The 19,903-nt window shown below is 45.0% G+C and overlaps 1 protein-coding gene across 3 annotated transcripts in view; it reads left to right on the top strand.

The window, feature by feature from the left end:
- Window positions 1–406: 406 nt before the first annotated feature.
- GDA (guanine deaminase) overlaps window positions 407–19,903 on the top strand; it is a 59,942-nt gene continuing 40,445 nt past the window's right edge. The window contains exons 1-2 of one of the 3 annotated variants that reach the window (XM_053407785.1): window positions 407–665; window positions 14,799–14,887. In XM_053407785.1, coding sequence (XP_053263760.1) covers window positions 558–665; window positions 14,799–14,887 — 197 coding nt within the window. In that variant the 5' untranslated portion in view covers window positions 407–557. Of the gene's footprint in view, window positions 666–12,580; window positions 12,667–14,798; window positions 14,888–19,903 lie in introns of those variants that run through there. The other 2 variants (XM_053407783.1, XM_053407786.1) reach the window with 2 other exon arrangements.

Raw genomic sequence — 19,903 nt, 5'->3', positions numbered from 1 at the left:
TCACCTGCCGCCCAATTCTAGGGACACCGGACTATCTCCGGGGTGGGAAGTTGGACTGTTTGCCTCCTGGATCAGAAAGGCCAGCTGGGTTGCCAGTGGAGAGAGGCGTCTTGCTGTCTCCGTGGTCGCTCCTGACGAGGCCTCGTGGGGCGCCGGGGCGCCGTCAGGGCCCAAGCAGACTCGCCATTGGGCTCAGCAGCAGCAGAAGCCTCCGGCTGCTCTCGGCCGCCCGGGTGGCAGCGGCTTCGAGAACTGAGGCGTCTCCCCGGCGCGGACTCGGCGGCCGCTCGGCTGAGGCGCCTGGACGGGGCGGGCCGAGGAGCGCGGGAGCCTGGCGTGCCGAGCCGCGCTGGCGGCGACCGCCCCCGCCGGGCGGAGGAGGAGAGATGGTGGCAGGTACCGCGGGAGCTGCTCGTGGCCCCGAAGGAGGACGGGCTCCCGGGAGGAGGAGGAGGAGGAGGAGGAGGAGGCACCGCCGCCGCCGCCACCTGCGCCGCAAGGGAGGCCGGGAGGAGCGGCAGGCTGGTGCCGTCTAGGGCGCGGGAGAGGCGCGCGCCATGGGCTCGCTGGCGCTCCTCTTCCGAGGGACCTTCGCGCACTCCAGCCGCTCCTCGCCCCTCGACATTCTGGCGGGCCACCTGCTGGGCGTCGACGAGAGCGGCAAGGTGAGGCGGGCGGGAGGGCGCCAGGGGGATGCCGGCTGCCGCCTTGCCCGGCACGTGGGCGGCCGCGGGACGAGCCCGGCGAAGACCAGGCGGGACGGGGCGGCCGAGGGGAGCGAGGGGCTTCGAGGAGGAAGAGCGGCGGGGGAAACCCCGAGCCCGCCATGTGCCCGGCCGGGAGGAGGTGCCCTTGTGTGTCACGGTGCTCCGAGGGTTATGTAAGCGGGACGCGCGGCTGGGCGGGAAGAAAGCGAGGCCGCCTGGCGGGGGGGGGGCAGGAGGGCTTCCTTCGGAGCAGACGTGCTTCGGGGCCAGGAGAGCGAAGAGTGCTGGACAGGGACTCGGACTCGGGACTTTTCCCGGGACAGCCCCAAATCGCGAAGCAGCCGGCTGGCTTTCTAGTTTCCGGGTGCGTCTTTGGCTCTGAAAACACCACCAGGAAAGGGGGGCGAGGAAGATGGCAGCGTGGAAGCCCATCCGCAATATGCCACCGTCTTAAAATGGTCTTCAGGAAGCTCTTTGTAGGGTTATTAATAGTACAATGTCAGTCGATGACGCCAAGTGCCAAAAGATCAGCGATGATGCCCAGGTCGGCTTCCATAGTGCTCGGAAGCGTTTCAGGCGCAATATGAACTCGTGAGCCTTTTGAGAGATTGTTTTAAAGGCAGCGAATATAAAGCACCAAAACAAAAGTGTGACAGAAATTATGAACCATTTACTGCTGCTCTCTGATCATGTATCATTACATACTAACACAGATTAGAAACCATACTAAATAAATATGCATGGAAAACCGTGAAGCACTTGCAAGTCTTTTTCCATCCTGATTTTGTATACATATATTTCAAGTACTTAACAGCTTGTGTTGATGGAGTTGAATAGAAGATTGTTGTGCATGTAGTTTATTATGGGTTTTTCTGGGTGATGTTAGATATACACCTGGGAACATGTCTTTGAGATATTCACATAATTTTGTAGGCTTCGGTAATTTTAGTAATATAAAAGCAGAGGTGGCATGCAATATATTCTTACACACATCTTTTTCTTGTGAAAGTTTGAAATGTAAAATTATGGCCTCTATGATACTAATTTTCTGTGGTAAAAAATGACTTTATCCTTACAGTATCTCCAGATAATCACATTGTTTCTGTAAGCTGCTTCCTGTAAAGATGAGAATTAACTGAGATGATTCATCGGCAGATCTTTTTATAAATAGCTTTCAGAACATATGGCCTCAAAACTGGCTTTAAAACCCCCACCCCCTGGAATCTTTGTTACAAAAGACATTGTTTCAAGGAGCCTTTTCAGTATCTCTTGGGGGGATTTGTGTCCTCATCTCTCTTGCTTTGACCCCAACATATTGTCCTATCCTAAGTAGTACAGTGGTACCTCGGGTTACAGACGCTTCAGGTTACAGACTCCACTAACCCAGAAATATTACCTCGGGTTAAGAACTTTGCTTCAGGATGGGAATACAAATTGTGCTGTGGCGGCGCGGTGGCTGCAGGAAACCCCATTAGCTAAAGTGGTGCTTCAGGTTAAGAACAGTTTCAGGTTAAGAACGGACCTCCAGAACAAATTAAGTTCATAACCAGAGGTACCACTGTACATGACTTCTATGCTTAATGCTATTTTATTGTGTATATAAAATGCTGCAGAAAGCCATTTCACGCATACCTTTTCACAGATTCTCTAAATACTGTTAAGATGTTTCCTCTTTCATTGGCCAACCTCCAACAACAATTTTTGCTCAACCATTAGACACACAAAGCTGCTGGGTTCTGCTGCTTTGACCATCTGGCCTTATATATTTTTAGAGCCAGCAAACTCTTGTCCAGTTAATATTCATTTAACAAGAGATATAATTAATATATGTTCCACATTCATGGATAAGTATTCCTTTAAAAGCTTAATGGAGTGTATTATTGTGCATTTCCATACAGTTTTGAATGATTGCAGTGACTAATAAATGGATGCTTGGCAGAAGAACGATACCTACTTTTGCTGCTCTGACTGTTGTTTAATACAGTTCGTTTCTTCCTTACGACATGACCACATATTCTATTTCTGCCACAATTCATATAATTGTAAAGATTGCTTTGCAAAGCTTGCTTTACGTACTCTGGTCTAATTTGCATGTGGCACTAAGCCATGACTTGTTTTCTGACAAGTCATGGTGTGGTGTTGACTTATGAAATGTGGCTTGTTTTAGCTATAATAATGATAATAATAATAATTTATTATTTGTACCCCGCCCATCTAGCTGGGTTTCCCCAGCGACTCTGAGCGGCTTCCAACAAAGATGAAAAAATACTGTATTTTTCCGTCTATAAGATGTCCCCATGTATAAGACACCCCCTATTTTAGGGGACTCCGATTTAAGAAAATGGGGGAAGATCTATCCATGTATAAGATGCCCCCAAATATTGGACATTATTTTTAGGGGGCGAAACCTAGTCTTATACACGGAAAAATACGGTACATTAAAACATCAGTCATTAAAAACTTCCCTAAACAGGGCTGCCTTCAGATGTATTCTAAACATCAGATAGTTGTTTATCTCTTTGACATCTGATGGGAGGGCGTTCCACAGGGTGGGCGCCACTACTGAGAAGGCCCTCTGCCTGGTTCCCTGTAACCTCACTTCTCGCAGTGAGGGAACCACCAGAAGGCCCTTGGTGCTGGATCTCAGTGTCCAGGCAGAATGATGGGGGTGGAGACACTCCTTCAGGTATACTGGGCATAGGCCGTTTGGGGCTTTAAAGGTCAACACCAACACTTTGAATTGTGCTCAGAAATGTACTGGGAGCCAATGTAGGTCTTTCAAGACCGGTGTTATTTGATCCTGGCAGCCACTCCCAATCACCAGTCTGGCTGCTGCATTCTGGATTAGTTGTAGTTTCTGGGTCACCTTCAAAAGTAGCCCCATGTAGAGCACGTTGCAATAGTCCAAGCGGCAGATAACTAGAGCGTGCACCACTCTGGTAAGACAGTCTGCGGGCAGGTAGGGTCTCAGCCTGTGTACCAGATGGAGCTAGTAGACAGCTGCCCTGGACACAGAATTAACCTGTGCCTCCATGGACAGCTGTGAGTCCAAAATGACTCCCAGGCTGCGCACCTGCTCCTTCAGGGGCACAGTTGCCCCATTCAGGACCAGGGAGTACCCCCCACATGCCTGCCCCTTGTCCCCCAAAAAGAGTACTTCTGTCTTGTCAGGATTCAACCTCAATCCGTTAGCCACCTCAGACACTCACACAGGACCTTCACCGCCTTCACTGGTTCCGATTTGAAAGAGAGGTAGAGCTGGGTATCATCTGCATACTGATGAACACCCAGTCCAGTCCCCCTGACGATCTCTCCCAGTGGCTTCATGTAGAAGTTAAAAAGCATGGGGGAGAGGACAGAACCCTGAGGCACCCCACAAGTGAGAGCCCAGGGGTCTGAACACTCATCCCCCATCACCACTTTCTGAACACGGCCTAGGAGGAAGGAGCGAAACCACTGTATAACAGTGCCCCCAGCTCCCAGCCCCTCTAGACGGTCCAGAATGATGTTATGGTCGATGGTGTCAAAAGCTGCGGCGGAGATTATCAACCAGTGCGACCAAGGCCTATGAGGCCTGAATCCCAACTGGAAGGGATCCAAATGGTCCGCTTCTTCCAGGCGTGCCTGGAGTTGTTCAGCAACCTCTCGCTCAATCACCTTGCCCAAGAATGGAAGATTTGAGACTGGGCGATAGTTGGCCATCGTGACTGCATCTAAAGATGTTTTTTTAAGAAGCGGTTTAATAACCGCTTCTTTCAGTGGGTCTGGGAAGGCTCCCTCACAGAGAGAAGCATTCACCACCCCATGAAGCCCATCGCCCAGCCCTTCCCGGCTAGCTTTTATAAGCCAGGATGGGCAAGGATCAAGGAGACAGGTGATTGGTTTCACTCGTCCAAGCAGCCTGTCCACATCCTCGGAGGTAACAGATTGGAATTGATTCCATGCAACTCGACCAGACAGGACTCTAGCACTCTCCCGCCCCGGCCCTGCTCCCACGGTGGAGTCTACCTCTTCCCTAATCTGAGCGACTTTATCTGCAAAAAACTTTGCAAAATCGTTTCAGGAGATCTTGGGGTCTTTACCAGGCCCTGATGGCAAAGATGGTTCCATTAAATTGTGAACCACCTGAAAGAGTCTCCTGCTGCTATTTTCTGCAGATGCAATAGAGGCAGTGAAGAAAGTCTTGGTAGGCTCGACATTGAGTTCTAACCTGTGACCGGTCTGATTCAGAATGAGTTTTCCGCCACTGGCGCTCCAGCCGTCTCAGCAATTGTTTCATCGCCCTCAGCTCCAGGGATAAGCATGGGGCTGTCTGGGCTTCATGCAATTGGAGAGGGCACTTTGGAGCCAGACAGTCAATAGCCCTGGTTAACTCCGTATTCCAGTGGGCCACCAGGGAATCAGCTGAAAGGCCCTCAACATGGGATAAAACATCTCCTACCACTCTCTGGAAACCATTTGGATCTATTAAGTGGGGGGGGGCACGGACTATCTGAATTGGTCCCACCTCCCTGAAGAGGGGAAGGGTTGTGGAGAAGTCCAGATGCACCAGGAAGTGATCTGACCATGGCACTTCTTTTGTTTCACTTTTACTTAGTCTCAGATCACCCACATCCATAGAGGTGAACACCAGGTCTAAGGCATGTCCATGACTATGAGTTGGGCCAAACTTATTCAGGGTCAGCCCCATGGAGGCCATGCTTTCCACGAAGTCCCGAGCAGCCCTTGTAAGGTCGTGTTGTCATGGATGTTAAAATCCCCCAGGACAACCAAACTAGGTGTCTTCAGGAGAACATCCGCCATGACCTGAAGCAGCTCAGGCAGGGAATCCTTGGGGAGCTTGGTATACCAAAAGGAATCCTGTACTGCCCCTATTGCCCAACTTCCAGAACATGCACTCAGAGAACTGGGTCTTCCCAATAGAACGCCTGGTGCAAACTAATGACTTCCTAAAAATCACTGCAACCCCCCCTCCCCGCCCACATGACCTGGGTTGCTGTGCGTAAGAGAAACCTGGTGGACAAGCAGCGGCAAGGACAGACCCATCTGCTTCATCCAACCAAGTCTCTGTTACACATGCCAGGTCAAGTCCTCCATCCATGATCAAGTCATGGATGGCAGTGGCTTTATGAATCATTGACCTGGCATTGCGCAGCAGCACCTTCAGGTCATGTGGGTCTCCCTTGTTGATTCCAGTATCCTTCCAGTCAAGACCAGACCTGGAGGCAGGGATAGTCCTCAGACAACGACTAAGCCTGCTTCCTTGGTAATGACATGGTCTGGTCTTAGCGTAACTCCTCCTCCTACCCGTGATCACTGAGATCGGTTGTCCCAGTGCATCCCCCCCCTGTGGAACAATGCCCCAGCCATTCTGTTGGCTGGGCCCACTCCCTGGCAGCCCTGACCCTCTCTCCTTAAGAACCAAATACAAACTTTATAAAACAATAACAACAAAAACAAAAAAAGTACATAGTTATGTTAAAAATTAAACAAACCCCCAACCCCAACTAAACATTGGGGCCGTCAGCACCCACAGCCAGCAGGAATCTCTGCAGTCCCTCCGGAGCCTCTTTTGTAGGGCAAGGGGAGCCTGGACCCCGCCCCCTAGGCCAGATGGAAAGGGCCTTCCAGGGAGTGGCCATCAGCACTCACAGCCGTCAGGAATCCGGCTATGGTTTGGTGTTGTCTCTGAACCCAAAAGCCTTGCTTAAACATGATTTGTTGGGCTGCACCACTCCACATGCTCACTAAGCTACACAAGGAAGAAGGAGCTGAAAAATGAAACTAAGCTTTGGGGAAACAAGCCCTGGCTTGTGATTCCAGAGTGGCCGGAGGCTTCTTAAATTCTGCCTTCCAGGGAGCCACATGTATTGCTTAATGGGTTGAATGACAAACCAAGTTCCTAACAGCTGTTTTATTTCGATTGCTGCAATTTCTTGTCCCACCAAATGGGAAATGTTTGTGTATGTGTATATCATTGTGGCCTGTAGAAGGAAGGAATTGAAATGCAAGCACCTAAAGCTGACCTTGAGGGGCCTGGAAGGTATAAAAGTGCCAAAAAGCCCAACTTCCCCCCTCAGGTTTGTTGTATTCAGGGATAAGAATATATCTGTATTCCTAAAACATAAAATTTTATGTTTTTTATTTTTTGTATTTTATGTTTTATATTCTTCCCCCCCCCCCCGTTTCATTCTTTTTCCTTTATTATTGTTAACTTTTTCTTCTGTTATGTTTATGTATGGAAAATAATAAATATTATTGTGGAAAAAAAATAAAAATAAAAAATATGCCCAATCAAAGCTAAAAAAAATAAAAATAAAAATAAAAATAAAATATATCTGTATTCCCCACCCCACACTATTGGATTGAATCCAATGCTGGTTCAACTAATAGTAGGCCTATTGAAATTAATGGGCATGTGTAACTTAGGCCTGTTCATTCCAGTGGATCTACTCTGAGTAGAACTCAGTTGGCAGCAACTCACTGTGCTTCGCCTGGGTGGCTCTTATGGTGATCTTTGTACAATACAAGAACAGCTTGTATCATTCTCAGTAAACTTACTGATCATTTGGCTGCCTTTTAATCAGTAGCAAGCAAGTATTTCAGAGAGCTGCAGAAATGCAAACGCACACATAGACAAATACATGGGCTGTATATTATGGTTTAACTCCAAACATTATCTTGCCAACTTTGCTGATAAGCAGTGAGGGTCCCCTGGAGACTTGGCAAGGTTTTGAGAAGTGATGGAACGCCTTTTGATGGCTGCTCTGGTTTTAAGCTGGTATGTTTTGTGTACAGATGACTCCTGATAAAGTACTAAGTACAACCGGGTAGAATATTTTACAATAAATCACTTACTTTAGTGCTCTCCATTGGCAGATCTAAGGAGATGCTTTGGCAGAGATACATATGTGTGAATAAAAAAAGGGCAATCAAATAATATTGAACATGCATGTGTGAACTGACCCTTGCTTCATCATCCTCACTGGATTAAAAGGTAAAGGTAAAGGGACCCCTGACCATTAGGTTCAGTCATGGATGACTCTGGGGTTGCAGTGTTCATCTCGCTTTATTGGCCGAGGGAGCCGGCGTACAGCTTCCGGGTCATGTGACCAGCATGACTAAGCCGCATCTGGCGAACCAGAGCAACGCATGGAAACCCAGTTTACCTTCCCGCTGGAGTGGTACCTTTTTATCTACTTGCACTTTGACATGCTTTCGAACTGCTGAGTTGGCAGGAGCAGGGACCGAGCAACGGGAGCTCACCCCGTGGCGGGGATTCGAACTGCCGACCTTCTGATCGGCAAGCCCTAGGCTCTGTGGTTTAGACCACAGTGCCACCCGCGTCCCTTCCTCACTGGAATAGTGTTGACCAATTGGGGTGGCCTACAAAAGAAGCAGAACATCTGAACCAGATGATAGCCTAACCTTTTACAACTTGTTCTTAATAACTGTTCTTCCCTCTTTGCTTTTTAAATATTTTCTTTCTTCTTAAAGTGACATTTATAGGATGCATTTTGCTACTCCTGAAAGGAACTATTTAAAGTTGCCTTGTTATGTATACTGTATAGGCAGCTCGTCTTCCATGACAACAAGCCTGCTTTCCACATTTCCCATCTGGTGTAGCATGCTTGTCTTTCCTTCACTTATTCTCGTTTTCTACTTTGTGTTCAGTAAGTGGTATTAGTCATTCTCCTCCCAGCTTCACTCCAGCATTTCTGTGACATTTTTTAATTGCTCATTAAAAGATCTGCGTTATAAAGCACATACATCTGTTATATAATGTTTATATGCCAAAGCATGATAATAATGATAATAATAATAATGATAATGATAATAATAATAATAGAGTTGTTTGTTACCTTGAATGAACTGTTACTAGATAATTTTACAGATTGCATTTATTATTTCCAGCAGCAAATATTTACAACTGAGTATCAGCGGGTGGTGCTGTGGTGTAAACCACAGAGCCTAGGGCTAGCTGATCAGAAGGTCGGTAGTTCGAATCCCCACGACGGGGTGAGCTCCCGTTGCTCGGTCCCTGCCCCTGCCCACCTAGCCGTTCGAAATCACGTCAAAGTGCAAGTGTGTTAGGGTTAGGGTTGTGCAGGTGTGTTATGCCACCTATGCCTGAGTTTAATTGTTTTCTCCCTAACATATGCTGAAACTGATTTAGCAGGTTTAGACATACAGATATTGTCACATTATCATATATTGGTCAACCTAAACCTGCCTACCAGATCATTTTTAAACTAGACAAAGGACCCAACATTGTTTGCTATAGTTCCCCATATAGCTTAGAAACCAACCCATATTCCCAAGAGGAAAAGGTCAAGGGTAGATTTTTGAAACTTTTAAGTGTATGTGTGTGGCCTCCACTTGGACAGTAGGATGTCAAATAATATGATTCAATTGATATATTTGTAAGCATGTTAGATACAGATTAGGGACGTGGGTGGAGCTGTGGTCTAAACCACAGAGCGTAGGACTTGCCGATTAGAAGGTCGGCGCTTCGAATCCCCGCGACGGGGTGAGCTCCCGTTGCTCTGTCCCAGCTCCTGCCCACCTAGCAGTTCGAAAGCACGTCAGAGTGCAAGTAGATCAATAGGTACCGCTCCGGCGGGAAGGTAAATGGCGTTTCCATGAGCTGCTCTGGTTTGCCAGAAGCGGCTCAGTCATGCTGGCCACATGACCCGGAAGCTGCATGCCGGCTCCCTCGGCCAATAAAGCGAGATGAGCACCGCAACCCCAGAGTCGGTCACGACTGGACCTAATGGTCAGGGGTCCCTTTACCTTTACTTTTTAAAACAACAAATATTTGAAGGACACATTTGCAGTGGCAGAGTGTAAGCTAATGCTGCCTAGGGGAGGCAAGTGGGGCACACCCCCAGGGGCGCAGGGTGCAGAGGCAGCCTGCTGCGACTCACGTTGCAAAGCACACCCGGGGCGAGCACACCGCAGCCCCTCTCCACCCCCAGGTCAGGCTCGAAACAACATATATATTCTGCTTAATGTTCAAATGTATTCTCAGTGGTTTACAGAATATAAAAACCAATCGCACTACATTGTTAAAATACAGAATAATTAAAAACACACCATAAATTAAGATATAAACTCCATGATTAAGATATACAATAAAATAATCCTATTCAAGCCGCACTGCAATTAAAACAGGAGGCACAGGTCAAGAGCCACGGATTTGGTGTTATCTGGCACTTAAGCACAGCACGCCTCCACTCAAATACAGTGTAAACCCAATGCTGGCAGAGCAAAAGTCAAATGATTGGGCACATAGTATGAGGTTATATTTCTTAGGCCTCCTGTCACAAACACTTAGAGCTCATAAGGAGGACCTCTGGCAATGGGATGCAATGGAGAAAGAGCGCCTTGTACAACAGGGGCACAAGGAGCGAGCAATAGACTCCACTCCAGCAACTGGGGGTGCCAAGACAGAGCACCTTGAGCAGGTACTGTCTCACTGTATGATTCCTGTGTCTTGTCATAACTGTGTTGCTCTCAGATTCTCCACACACAGCAGACAGCAATGTTGTCCAAATGAAAGGGAGGCACCCATCCCCACTTGCAGCTAATGTCTCCATCAGCAAAAGCCAGATCATCCACTCCAACCATTGCAACTGCTGGCCACTCATGCACACTTTTGCCTTGCAAGGTTCGCAGCCCAGATGCAGTAAGCAGGAGAAACTGTTACCATACACTGAGCCTTTCACTGTAGCCCTCCAGGGGAGGAATGTGAGTACACTCATAGTCACTGTATCTCTCCCCCTCCTTACCAGTGGTGCTAGTGGAGAGCTCTAGCACAACACTCAGATTTCATCAGCTCTTCTTTTTCATTTCCTCACAAACACCTACTTAGACTCCAGAGCCATATGGTGCCAGCTGCTGATTTGCTGATTGCTTTCTCTGTCTCTCACCATGCTCTCCATAGCCCGCTTTCCTACAGGTTAAGGATCCAGGTTAAGGATCTCTGTAGGCCTTGAGGGAAGCCCACTCCTTAACCACAAGCACTGACCACGATGCTCCTGGCTGTTCCTGCATGGGACTGTTGACTTGCTTGCTCCATGCAGACTCCTTGCACACTTTGTGACAGTACCATATTGGCCTGAATATAAGCCACACCTGAATATAAGCCACACCTTTAAAATTCAAAAGGGAAAAAGAAAAAAAGACAATACCCGAATATAAGCCGCTCCCTTAAAATTCCGCAGACACTCCCACCTGTTCCGTTTCACCGTATGTCTGTTTCAGCAGCGATATCGTAAAAGCCAATTTTTGTAAGGTCTCTAAGCTTTCAGCACCTGCACTTGTCCTCCACATTGGCTTTGGTCTGGCTACATTTGGGGCCTTTCCTCTTGTCTAGTGAAGGGTTGTTCCCTGAGATTGATCAGGAACATATATTGTTATTCCAGACCAGGGTTCCTGCTGAGCATTTATGATGCTTCCTGTGCCACTAGCATTTATAATTGAAGGTTGGGGTTGAAGGCAGAGGGAACGGACTTCCGGTGTTTTCCGCCATGGTGAACAGCAGCTCCTACAATAGTGGATGCCCGCTGTGCAGCTAATTAAGGATAATTTGAGAGTAATTATCCTTGCAAGCCCCCTCCCAGGGTCGGGGGTGGGTGGGTGAGCTCTCACTCACAGATCATCTGATATCTGCCTCTTATTCCGACGGAATGCAGGGGGCAGGGACGCTGAGTGCATAGCACTGCACGTATCAGAAACTCTTCAACCGTGTGTGGAGATCCTTCTGTTATCTTAAGATGGGTTTGAATTTGGACTTAAGAAACAGGTGTGTTTTAGACGAAAGAGACAAGATAACCTGCTAAATGAATCAGCCACTGAGTGGCATGGTTTTGATCTGGAAAGTATTTTTGTCATAATTGGATTGGAATGTAAGTGAAGGGGAGCCTTTGTTCTCTCTCTACATTGTATTTGCTGTTTTATGATTCGGCAAACCTTCACTGAAGAAGAATTAATTACTAATGGAATCTAATTATCAATGGATTACGACTATTAATGGAATGTAAGAAGGAATTAACAAGAACTTCATATTTTTTATGGATTATTTGAATGAATAGACTGTGTGAAAATGTTGTGAGAATTGGTGGCATTACCTTCTAAAAAGGGCACTAACTTTGATTTATTATGGTTTTGGCAACACACCAGCTTGTTAGCAGATTGGAAAGGATCAAAGAAGAAAATGCTGGAAGTCTGCCTGGAGCCATGGTCAGATGTCAGTTCACTTTCGGTTTGAAAAGGCAAGATGGCGTGAGGCCATGGCGTAATTGAGAATTCAGCCCTTGAAAGAGGCGGCGCGATGCTGAAGATGATTGATTGATTACAACATGAAGCGAAGGACAAATGCAAACAAATATTTCACACAGAAAGTTACAGGATATAAACTTCATTTGCAAATTAATGGCTATGGAATAGCTAAACACGAACGAGAGTTGTCACACCAGTGGCTGTTAAAATAAAGAATTAAGATTGGAACTGTTGTACTTGGATTAAGAGGACTGGAGAAGGACCAAGGAATAACATCATCATCATCTGATAATCAGAACACGGGAAGTCACCCCAAATTGCTTAATTTGGAGCTGGATAATTGTCTCTTTTAATTGTATTATGATTTGGTATTGTATTAATGTGGCTTATATTGGATTGTTATTAATGAAAAATTAATAAAAAATTATTCAACATAAAAAAGAAGGCAGAGGGAAAAACTAATCTCCAGTGATGTGCATGATGACTGACTGCTGCTGTGGGGCTGGCACTGTGGTGTGTGGCATATGGGTGTGAGTTCTGGGGGCTCCCACCCCCACCCCCCCATGACTGTAGTTTCTTCCCTAGCATACAGAAGCTGAGTGGGAGCCATTTCCCATTTTCTCCTGGGAGCTCAAACGGCTGTCTCCAACTTCTCAAAAGGGCTGTTGCATTGCAGGTATTGTGGTGTTGTGTGTGATTTGTGCATTGTGACACAAGAGGAATGCTAGGATTTTGTTAGGGGTGTGCCTGTATGGGCAGCTCAGCATTGGCTGCCTCTGACTCCCTGAGTCGTGTGGGTATTGCCCTTTTGTGCTGGTTTCTGTTTTTTACTTTGTTATCCTACCCTCTTATCTTGCAGCGAATGTCCACTGCATAGGACTAAGTTTGCATGCTCAACAGTTGCCTGTTCTGGATGGGGTTGCTAATACTAATTTGAGTCTCCCATGCTTGTGCTTGTTGTTAGCCAATCAGGTTATTGATCACCAATTATTGATTTTGCCAATTTTCATGGTTATGGTTGGAATGTCTGATTGTACTAAAAGGAATGTTATACAGTGCCCAGTTACCACCAGCATTCCTTTTGTATGGACTTAAGAGAAGACAGATACAACATGCTTTTTAAAATATTTATTCACTCTTATATTGATTAATACAATTCTAATAAAGCAATACTTCAGAACGTACCACCTACTCTAATACTCTGACACGTTAAGCAGATAGTAGTTGTACTACCCCAATACAGCATGAATTGGTTGATCAGGCCAATTAGTAGGACAGAATCTTATAAAGCCAGGCATTGTTGGAGTTAGATGAGGTACGATCCCTTTTCAAGTGTATGTTTGTGTATCCTGAAGATTAACGCTGGACTTTCCCCCATAATTCCTTGCCCAGATGGGTCCTACCTGATCTCCACCTTATGGCATATAAGGAGTTCATGATCTGCTTGTGCCATCTTGGCACTATCTTGTTATGCCCCGATGCACAACCAAACAGGTGTGCTGTTCTTGCTGTGCCATTTGTTCACTAATGCCCTTCTCCACATCCATTTGTTACCAATCCTGAACATATTTACTAATTCTGTTACTTCTGCTTAACACTGCAGTTAGACTTCTACTTTCAGCTATTCAAGATATTATGCTTCAGTTAATGTGACCTATCTTAAGCATTTAAACATTTTAATCCCCCTCTTCTATATTAATATAGTTCTATACTATAGAAATTTAATAATTATATGTATTAAAGCTCCTTCACACAACTGCTATTCTTTCTGATACTCTTCATTCAGAAGTCCTATCAAAGAGTATATTTCTGAGTGTCTTCCTTTTAGAGTTCTCCCTAAAAGCACCAGTGTGTCTGGAACGCCACAAGAGAGAAGCCTAGGGCTAAGTGCCTCTAAGTGTACTATTTTTCTAGCCTCCTGGTAAAAACCATACTTTCTGTTATCTGGGATCATACATGCACCATACATTTAAAGCACTCTTCACACCACTTTCATGCTCATGGCTTCCTGCAAAGAATCCAGATGGGGACTTTGGCGCCACAGAGCTGTTTTATGGACCTGTGAGTGATGTGGTGGGTGCATAGGAGCCAACTCCTAGGAGCTTTGTCCCCCCCCCCCAATAAAATATTTGAGGGGGCTGTACCTCCCCAAAGTTGATGGGCATTGCCATTCAGATGGTGTGTGTGTGCTGCAACTTGTGATTGACTCTGCAGGGTGGGGCTTACCTGCCCCCCCCAATATATTATTCAAGTTGGCGCCCCTGGTTGGGTGCAAACTCCTACTGCCTTTACAAGGCATTTGGAAGGCTGGGAAGGGCTGGAGCTGGGCTGGCAAAGAATCTGCTGGATCTTAAGTCACAGCATATTTAGTGTAGTAAAAATACAAGTTTATCTCCTACCCCCTTCCACCCTTGTTGGTGCAAGTGATGGGGCTGAGCTGTGCTGGTTGCTCCGCTGCTCTTCTAAGCCCCACTTCTTCCCTGGTATGATTAGAGTTGCATTCCTTAGTAATACAGATGAAAAACAGGAGCAGCACAAGAATACTTTAGGTTACAGGAAATAGCATTTGAATTATGAGATCACACTAAAGTCACCAGTCTTATGGAAGAGCAATAGTTTGGAATTATATTGGAAGAGCAATAAAGTGGAACCTTTAATATGAATTATACCTTATATGAAGTAACTTAAAATTCTTTAAAATTAGCCTTGACTAATTTTCCTTCATGTGAATCTACACTAAACGTGAAACACACAGAGTCATATCAAAAACAAACATTTGAATGCCTTATACTCTTTTCACCTCCTTAGATTGCATTTTTGGAACCAGCTGAAGAGCAGGAGAAACTGGCAAAGAAGTGGGGATTCAAAGCATCTGACATCCGAGAGCTCAGTAATAAGTATGCATTATGTTTTATTTTACTTTTGTCATCAGATATTTTCGTCTTTATCATATTCAATAATGTTGTTGCTGATAATGATAACGAATTGTATTTTCTGAGTGTTTGCTGAGTGTTTGGTCTGCTTTGCATTTTCTCCTGTTATCCCCACAACAGTTCTAACAGTCAGATTAGTACAACTATCTATATATTACGTAATATCCCTATATTTTTGAAAGTGGGGGTGCTGATGTTGTCAGATAGGGTAAGTACGTGGTCTGCTGAGATTTGAACTGGGGCCTTGCCACTCACAAGTCATGCTCCAGTTGTCTTCTAACTTGCTAAACAGGATTGCATGCACAAACATGAGCTCAAGTACAGGGAGGAAAGTTCCCAGAATGGAAAGCACCTGGTTTGCCAATGCGGAATACAGGGTGTTGGGTTAGAATCTAGTTGTTAGAGAGACCTTTGGCTTAAATTAAAGCAATTACAAATTTATTCATGTTCTAAAAACCAAGGAAACCATATATTATGGCTCCCACCTTAACTTCATAGAATCATAGAATCATAGAGTTGGAAGAGACCACAAGGGCCATCCAGTCCAACCCCCTGCCAAGCAGGAAACACCATCAGAGCACTCCTGACATATGGTTGTCCAGCCTCTGCTTAAAGACCTCCAAAGAAGGAGACTCCACCACACTCCTTGGCAGCAAATTCCACTGTCAAACAGCTCTTACTGTCAGGAAGTTCTTCCTAATGTTTAGGTGGAATCTTCTTTCTTGTAGTTTGGATCCATTGCTCCGTGTCCGCTTCTCTAGAGCAGCAGAAAACAACCTTTCTCCCTCCTCTATGTGACATCCTTTTATATATTTGAACATGGCTATCATATCACCCCTTAACCTCCTCTTCTCCAGGCTAAATAACTTCTTCTCCATGTTATTGATAAATACTGTTTTTTGTATACAGTTTGACCTTCATATATCAACATTTTGCCTTGACGTTCAGCCCAATCTTCTTCCCTTGCAGGATGGGTATAATGCTGAGTATGAACGTTTAAGAATGTTGTTACATGTTGAAAATGATGACATGGAATACCCATTGGAGGAAATGGATGCAACAGTACTCCCAACCATTTTTCTCCTGTATGGTTCCAAAGACACATTAAACACCTGACTTTACACTTTCCCAGCTGCTTCTCTGTTCCAAAGTGTCCCATCCGAAGCAGCTTTGTAATTGGGCATTGTAGACAAATTTTGCTTACATTGACAGAAGACAGTTAAATGTGCAAAGCATTTACCTGAGAGAGAGCCAGTCTATGGGTACTGCTCCAAAGTGAGTAGTTACAACTGAAGGGTGTGAGCCTTACTTTCAAGTAAATGCATTTAGGTTTGGGGTGTTAATTGGTACTGAAGACGGAATGTTCTTTTAAAATGGCAAGATTTTTATTTTCATCTTTATTGATTTGCATTTATAAAGCATTGCCAGAACAGGTTGACTGCAGATTCTAGCTGAGTTAATAAGTGTAGGGTGACTTGGGTAGAGGGAAATTGGCAGAGCAGCATGATATCTCTTTGTTTTACCATCTTGTGCAATAGAAAGGAGGCTACATTTCAGTTACGCAAGAAACATTTGTGCAGATCACACTTCTGAAACCCAGCTGAGAGAATAACACATTGACACACAATTCGGCAAAGTTCATTAAAATTAGAATGCCATATAATAATGGTTTGCACTCTGTTCAGGTTTGCTTTCTTTGAATGTTAAGATTGTCAAGATTTACTAGTATCATGGAAAGCAAATCTTATTAAAAGTGTTCTGTATAATGGAGGCCTGGTTTATGATTGGGCTGCTTCAGAATTAATGCAACCAGAAAAAGAATTGACTACAGTGGTATCTCGGGTTACATACGCTTCAGGTTACATACGCTTCAGGTTACAGACTCTGCCAACCCAGAAATAATACCTCAGGTTAAGAACTTTGCTTCAGGATGAGAACAGAAATCGTGCTCCGGCAGCGCAGCGGCAGTAGGAGGCCCCATTAGCTAAAGTGGTGCTTCAGGTTAAGAACAGTTTCAGGTTAAGAACCGACCTCCGGAGACTTCCGGTCGATGCCAGCGATTAATGGCGGGTTCCCTCTGAGCTCCGGAGGGAACCGGCCCCGTGGAGCGTGGGTCTGGCTGCTGCGGCGAAGCGGAGACCCGAAGAAATCGCAGGCGGTGAAGCCTGCGAACGCGGAGGCTCGGTGGGCTCCATTTGCGCCCCCCCGACTGCAAGGAAGCCTTTTTAAAGGCTTCTGAACAGAGCGGGGGTGAGTGGCGCGGAGCTGAGAGTTGCGCACCATCGTACCGTCTTCACGGGGCGAAGCCGCAAGCCATTGTCGGAGAGCGTCGATTCCTTTCTGGAAATTCGGACTGAAAACAACTACCCGTGAGTAGGGGTAAGAAGACAAATTTATACAAATTTTTAAGCAATTTGGCACTGAAAAGGGGAAGTACCAACAGGAAGTCTGCTTCTCCCAATTTGTAGACAGGACAAAGCAAAGAGAATATAAAGCAGAAACTTTGAAAGACGTACTGAAAGACTCTAATTCAACACTAAAGAAAAAGGATCCCCCTCCGCTTAGCAGGGGCAGAGGGGAGAAATTTGACGATTATTCCTCCTGCAAAGGCAACGAGAGGCATTTCCATCGGCTGCCTCTAAAACCTGGAACGGACTGCTTTTGACAGCTGTCAAAGTGCTAAGTGTTAAGAACGTTGATACTCTGTGAAGGGAATAATTGCTTATAAAGAGATTTTGGACAGAAAAAGCTATTTTTGGTGGAAAGTGTGCTTGGTTAAAGAACAAAGAGGAGCTACTAGGACTATATTTGTTACTACTGAAATTGAAATTGAAACTGTGTCCCCCTAGAGGAGATTTGTTGCAATAAGCTTTGTGCTACAAAATAACAGAGCCTGGAAAATTCCCTTTCAAAACAAAGTAACCAAGCGTGAGACTGACCTTGGATTGTTGTATGGGAGTGATATGGCAGATGAGAAGGGAAAAATAGAACAAACGGAAGAAAAAAAGCTTAGATCTGGGAAACAATATAAAACCGACATTACACAGCAGAGAAGGGCCTCAACATCTGGTCCAGCGGGTTCATCAGGAGTTACAGTTCCACAGCAAAGACCAAAAGTTATGTCATCTCAAGATCCAATCGCCCAGGCATTAAGTAAAATTAATACATCACTGGAATTCCTAGCTAAACAAGTTGCAGAGACAAATAAGCAAGTAGCGGAGGCCTCAGCAAAAATTGACTTGAATACTACAAGCATAAATGAATTGGGGAAGAAGGTGAATTCAAATACACAATTTATTGAGAAACTTATAGAGGAATCGGCCTCCACCAGGAAATTAGCCGAAGAAGCAAAAGAAATTGCAACTGCTACCCAGGAGAGGTTTCCACCGGTATATAAGAAACTTGAGGACCATGACTTGACCCTGTCTATGTGGGAACTTCAAGGGAAAGAGAAGAATTTGAGACTTCAGGCGGTACCAGAAGAGGAACAAGACAACTTGGCGGATTTTCTTATGAAAGAATATACTGAATTTTGGCAAAAGGACTTGGGAAAGGAAGAAATTAAGATAGTGAGTGCTTTTAGGATTGGTAGGAAACAAAGAAAGAATAAAGCAAGGGACTGCCTGATCTCGTTAAGATCAAAAGAAGAAAGAGATAAAATTCTTAATTTACAGTATCAAAGACGTTTGGAAATTGGAGACTCTTTCGTGGAAATTTTTAGGGATATCCCTAAACTCATTTTGGATGTCAGGGCCCATTACAGAGATCTGGTGGACCTACTGAAAGGAAATAGAATTCCTTTTAGATGGGAATTTCCTCAAGGCCTATCCTTTAAACTTAAAGGAAGGAAAATAAGAATAAGGACTGTGGAGGATAAAGACAAATTTCTTAATGAACAAGGCGAGAACCTGCAGAAGGGAGTGATTGGAGAGGACCCAACTGACTCACAAGGAACTTTGGATGTAGCAAATTTGTCATATGGACTTGCTGAACCAGGGAAAGACACACCACCGACTGAGGAAGAAGAGCAACTCGGGGCAGTAGGAGGGAAGAACAAATAACTTACCATGGCTCTGCAACTTCTAAGCTGGAATTGTAATGGGATCAATTCCCCTCGAAAGAGGAAAAGTGTTTTCCATATATTAAGGAAAGAACAATTGGATTTGATTTGTCTACAGGAAACACATGTAATGAGGTCACACAGGAAGCTGCTCATCAATAAGAGATTGGGACAAGAATTTATTTCATCGGACAAGGTTAAAAAAAGAGGAGTTGTGATATATGCAAAGGAGAAACTTTTACCGAAACAAATTTTTAAAGATGAACAAGGAAGATATCTGGCTATTGAAATTCAACTTCAAGGAGAAAAATTTCTGATTGTAGGGGTGTATGCACCGAATGAGGGGAAATCTGAATTTTTTAAGAAGTTGCATGAGGTTCTTTTGGACTATATGGATTATAATATAATCTTAATGGGAGATATGAATGGAGTTGTCTCTACAAATATGGATAAGGCACAAAGACAAGTAATCACCAAAGATGGGAGATTACCAAAGACTTTTTTTGAACTGACTGACAATATGGACCTGATTGACATTTGGAGAACTAAGAACCCTCTAGAGAGAGAGGGAACTTTTTTCTCTGAAGCAAAAATGACCTGGACTAGAATTGACCAAATTTGGATTACTAGAGGAATGGCACCGAAGATAAAAAAGGTAGAAATCTGCCCCAAAACTTGCTCCGACCATAATGCAGTAAGGATGGAGATGAAACAAATGACACCCGGCTCCTTTAGATGGAGGATGAATGACACCTTATTTAGAGATGAAGAAGTATACAAAAAGGCCCAAAAAACCTTGAGAGACTATTTTGAAGTGAATTTGGCCACTAATGTTGAAAAAAGAGTAATATGGGATGCTAGTAAAGCCGTGATGAGAGGGTTTCTGATTCAACAGAATGCAATAAAGAAGAGAAGTTGAA

This window comes from Podarcis raffonei, chromosome 11 (genome assembly GCF_027172205.1).
Source record: "Podarcis raffonei isolate rPodRaf1 chromosome 11, rPodRaf1.pri, whole genome shotgun sequence".
Lineage (NCBI taxonomy): Eukaryota > Metazoa > Chordata > Lepidosauria > Squamata > Lacertidae > Podarcis > Podarcis raffonei.
The sequence above is the reverse complement of the archived record's forward strand: the minus strand, read 5'-3'. Positions and strand labels throughout refer to the sequence as shown.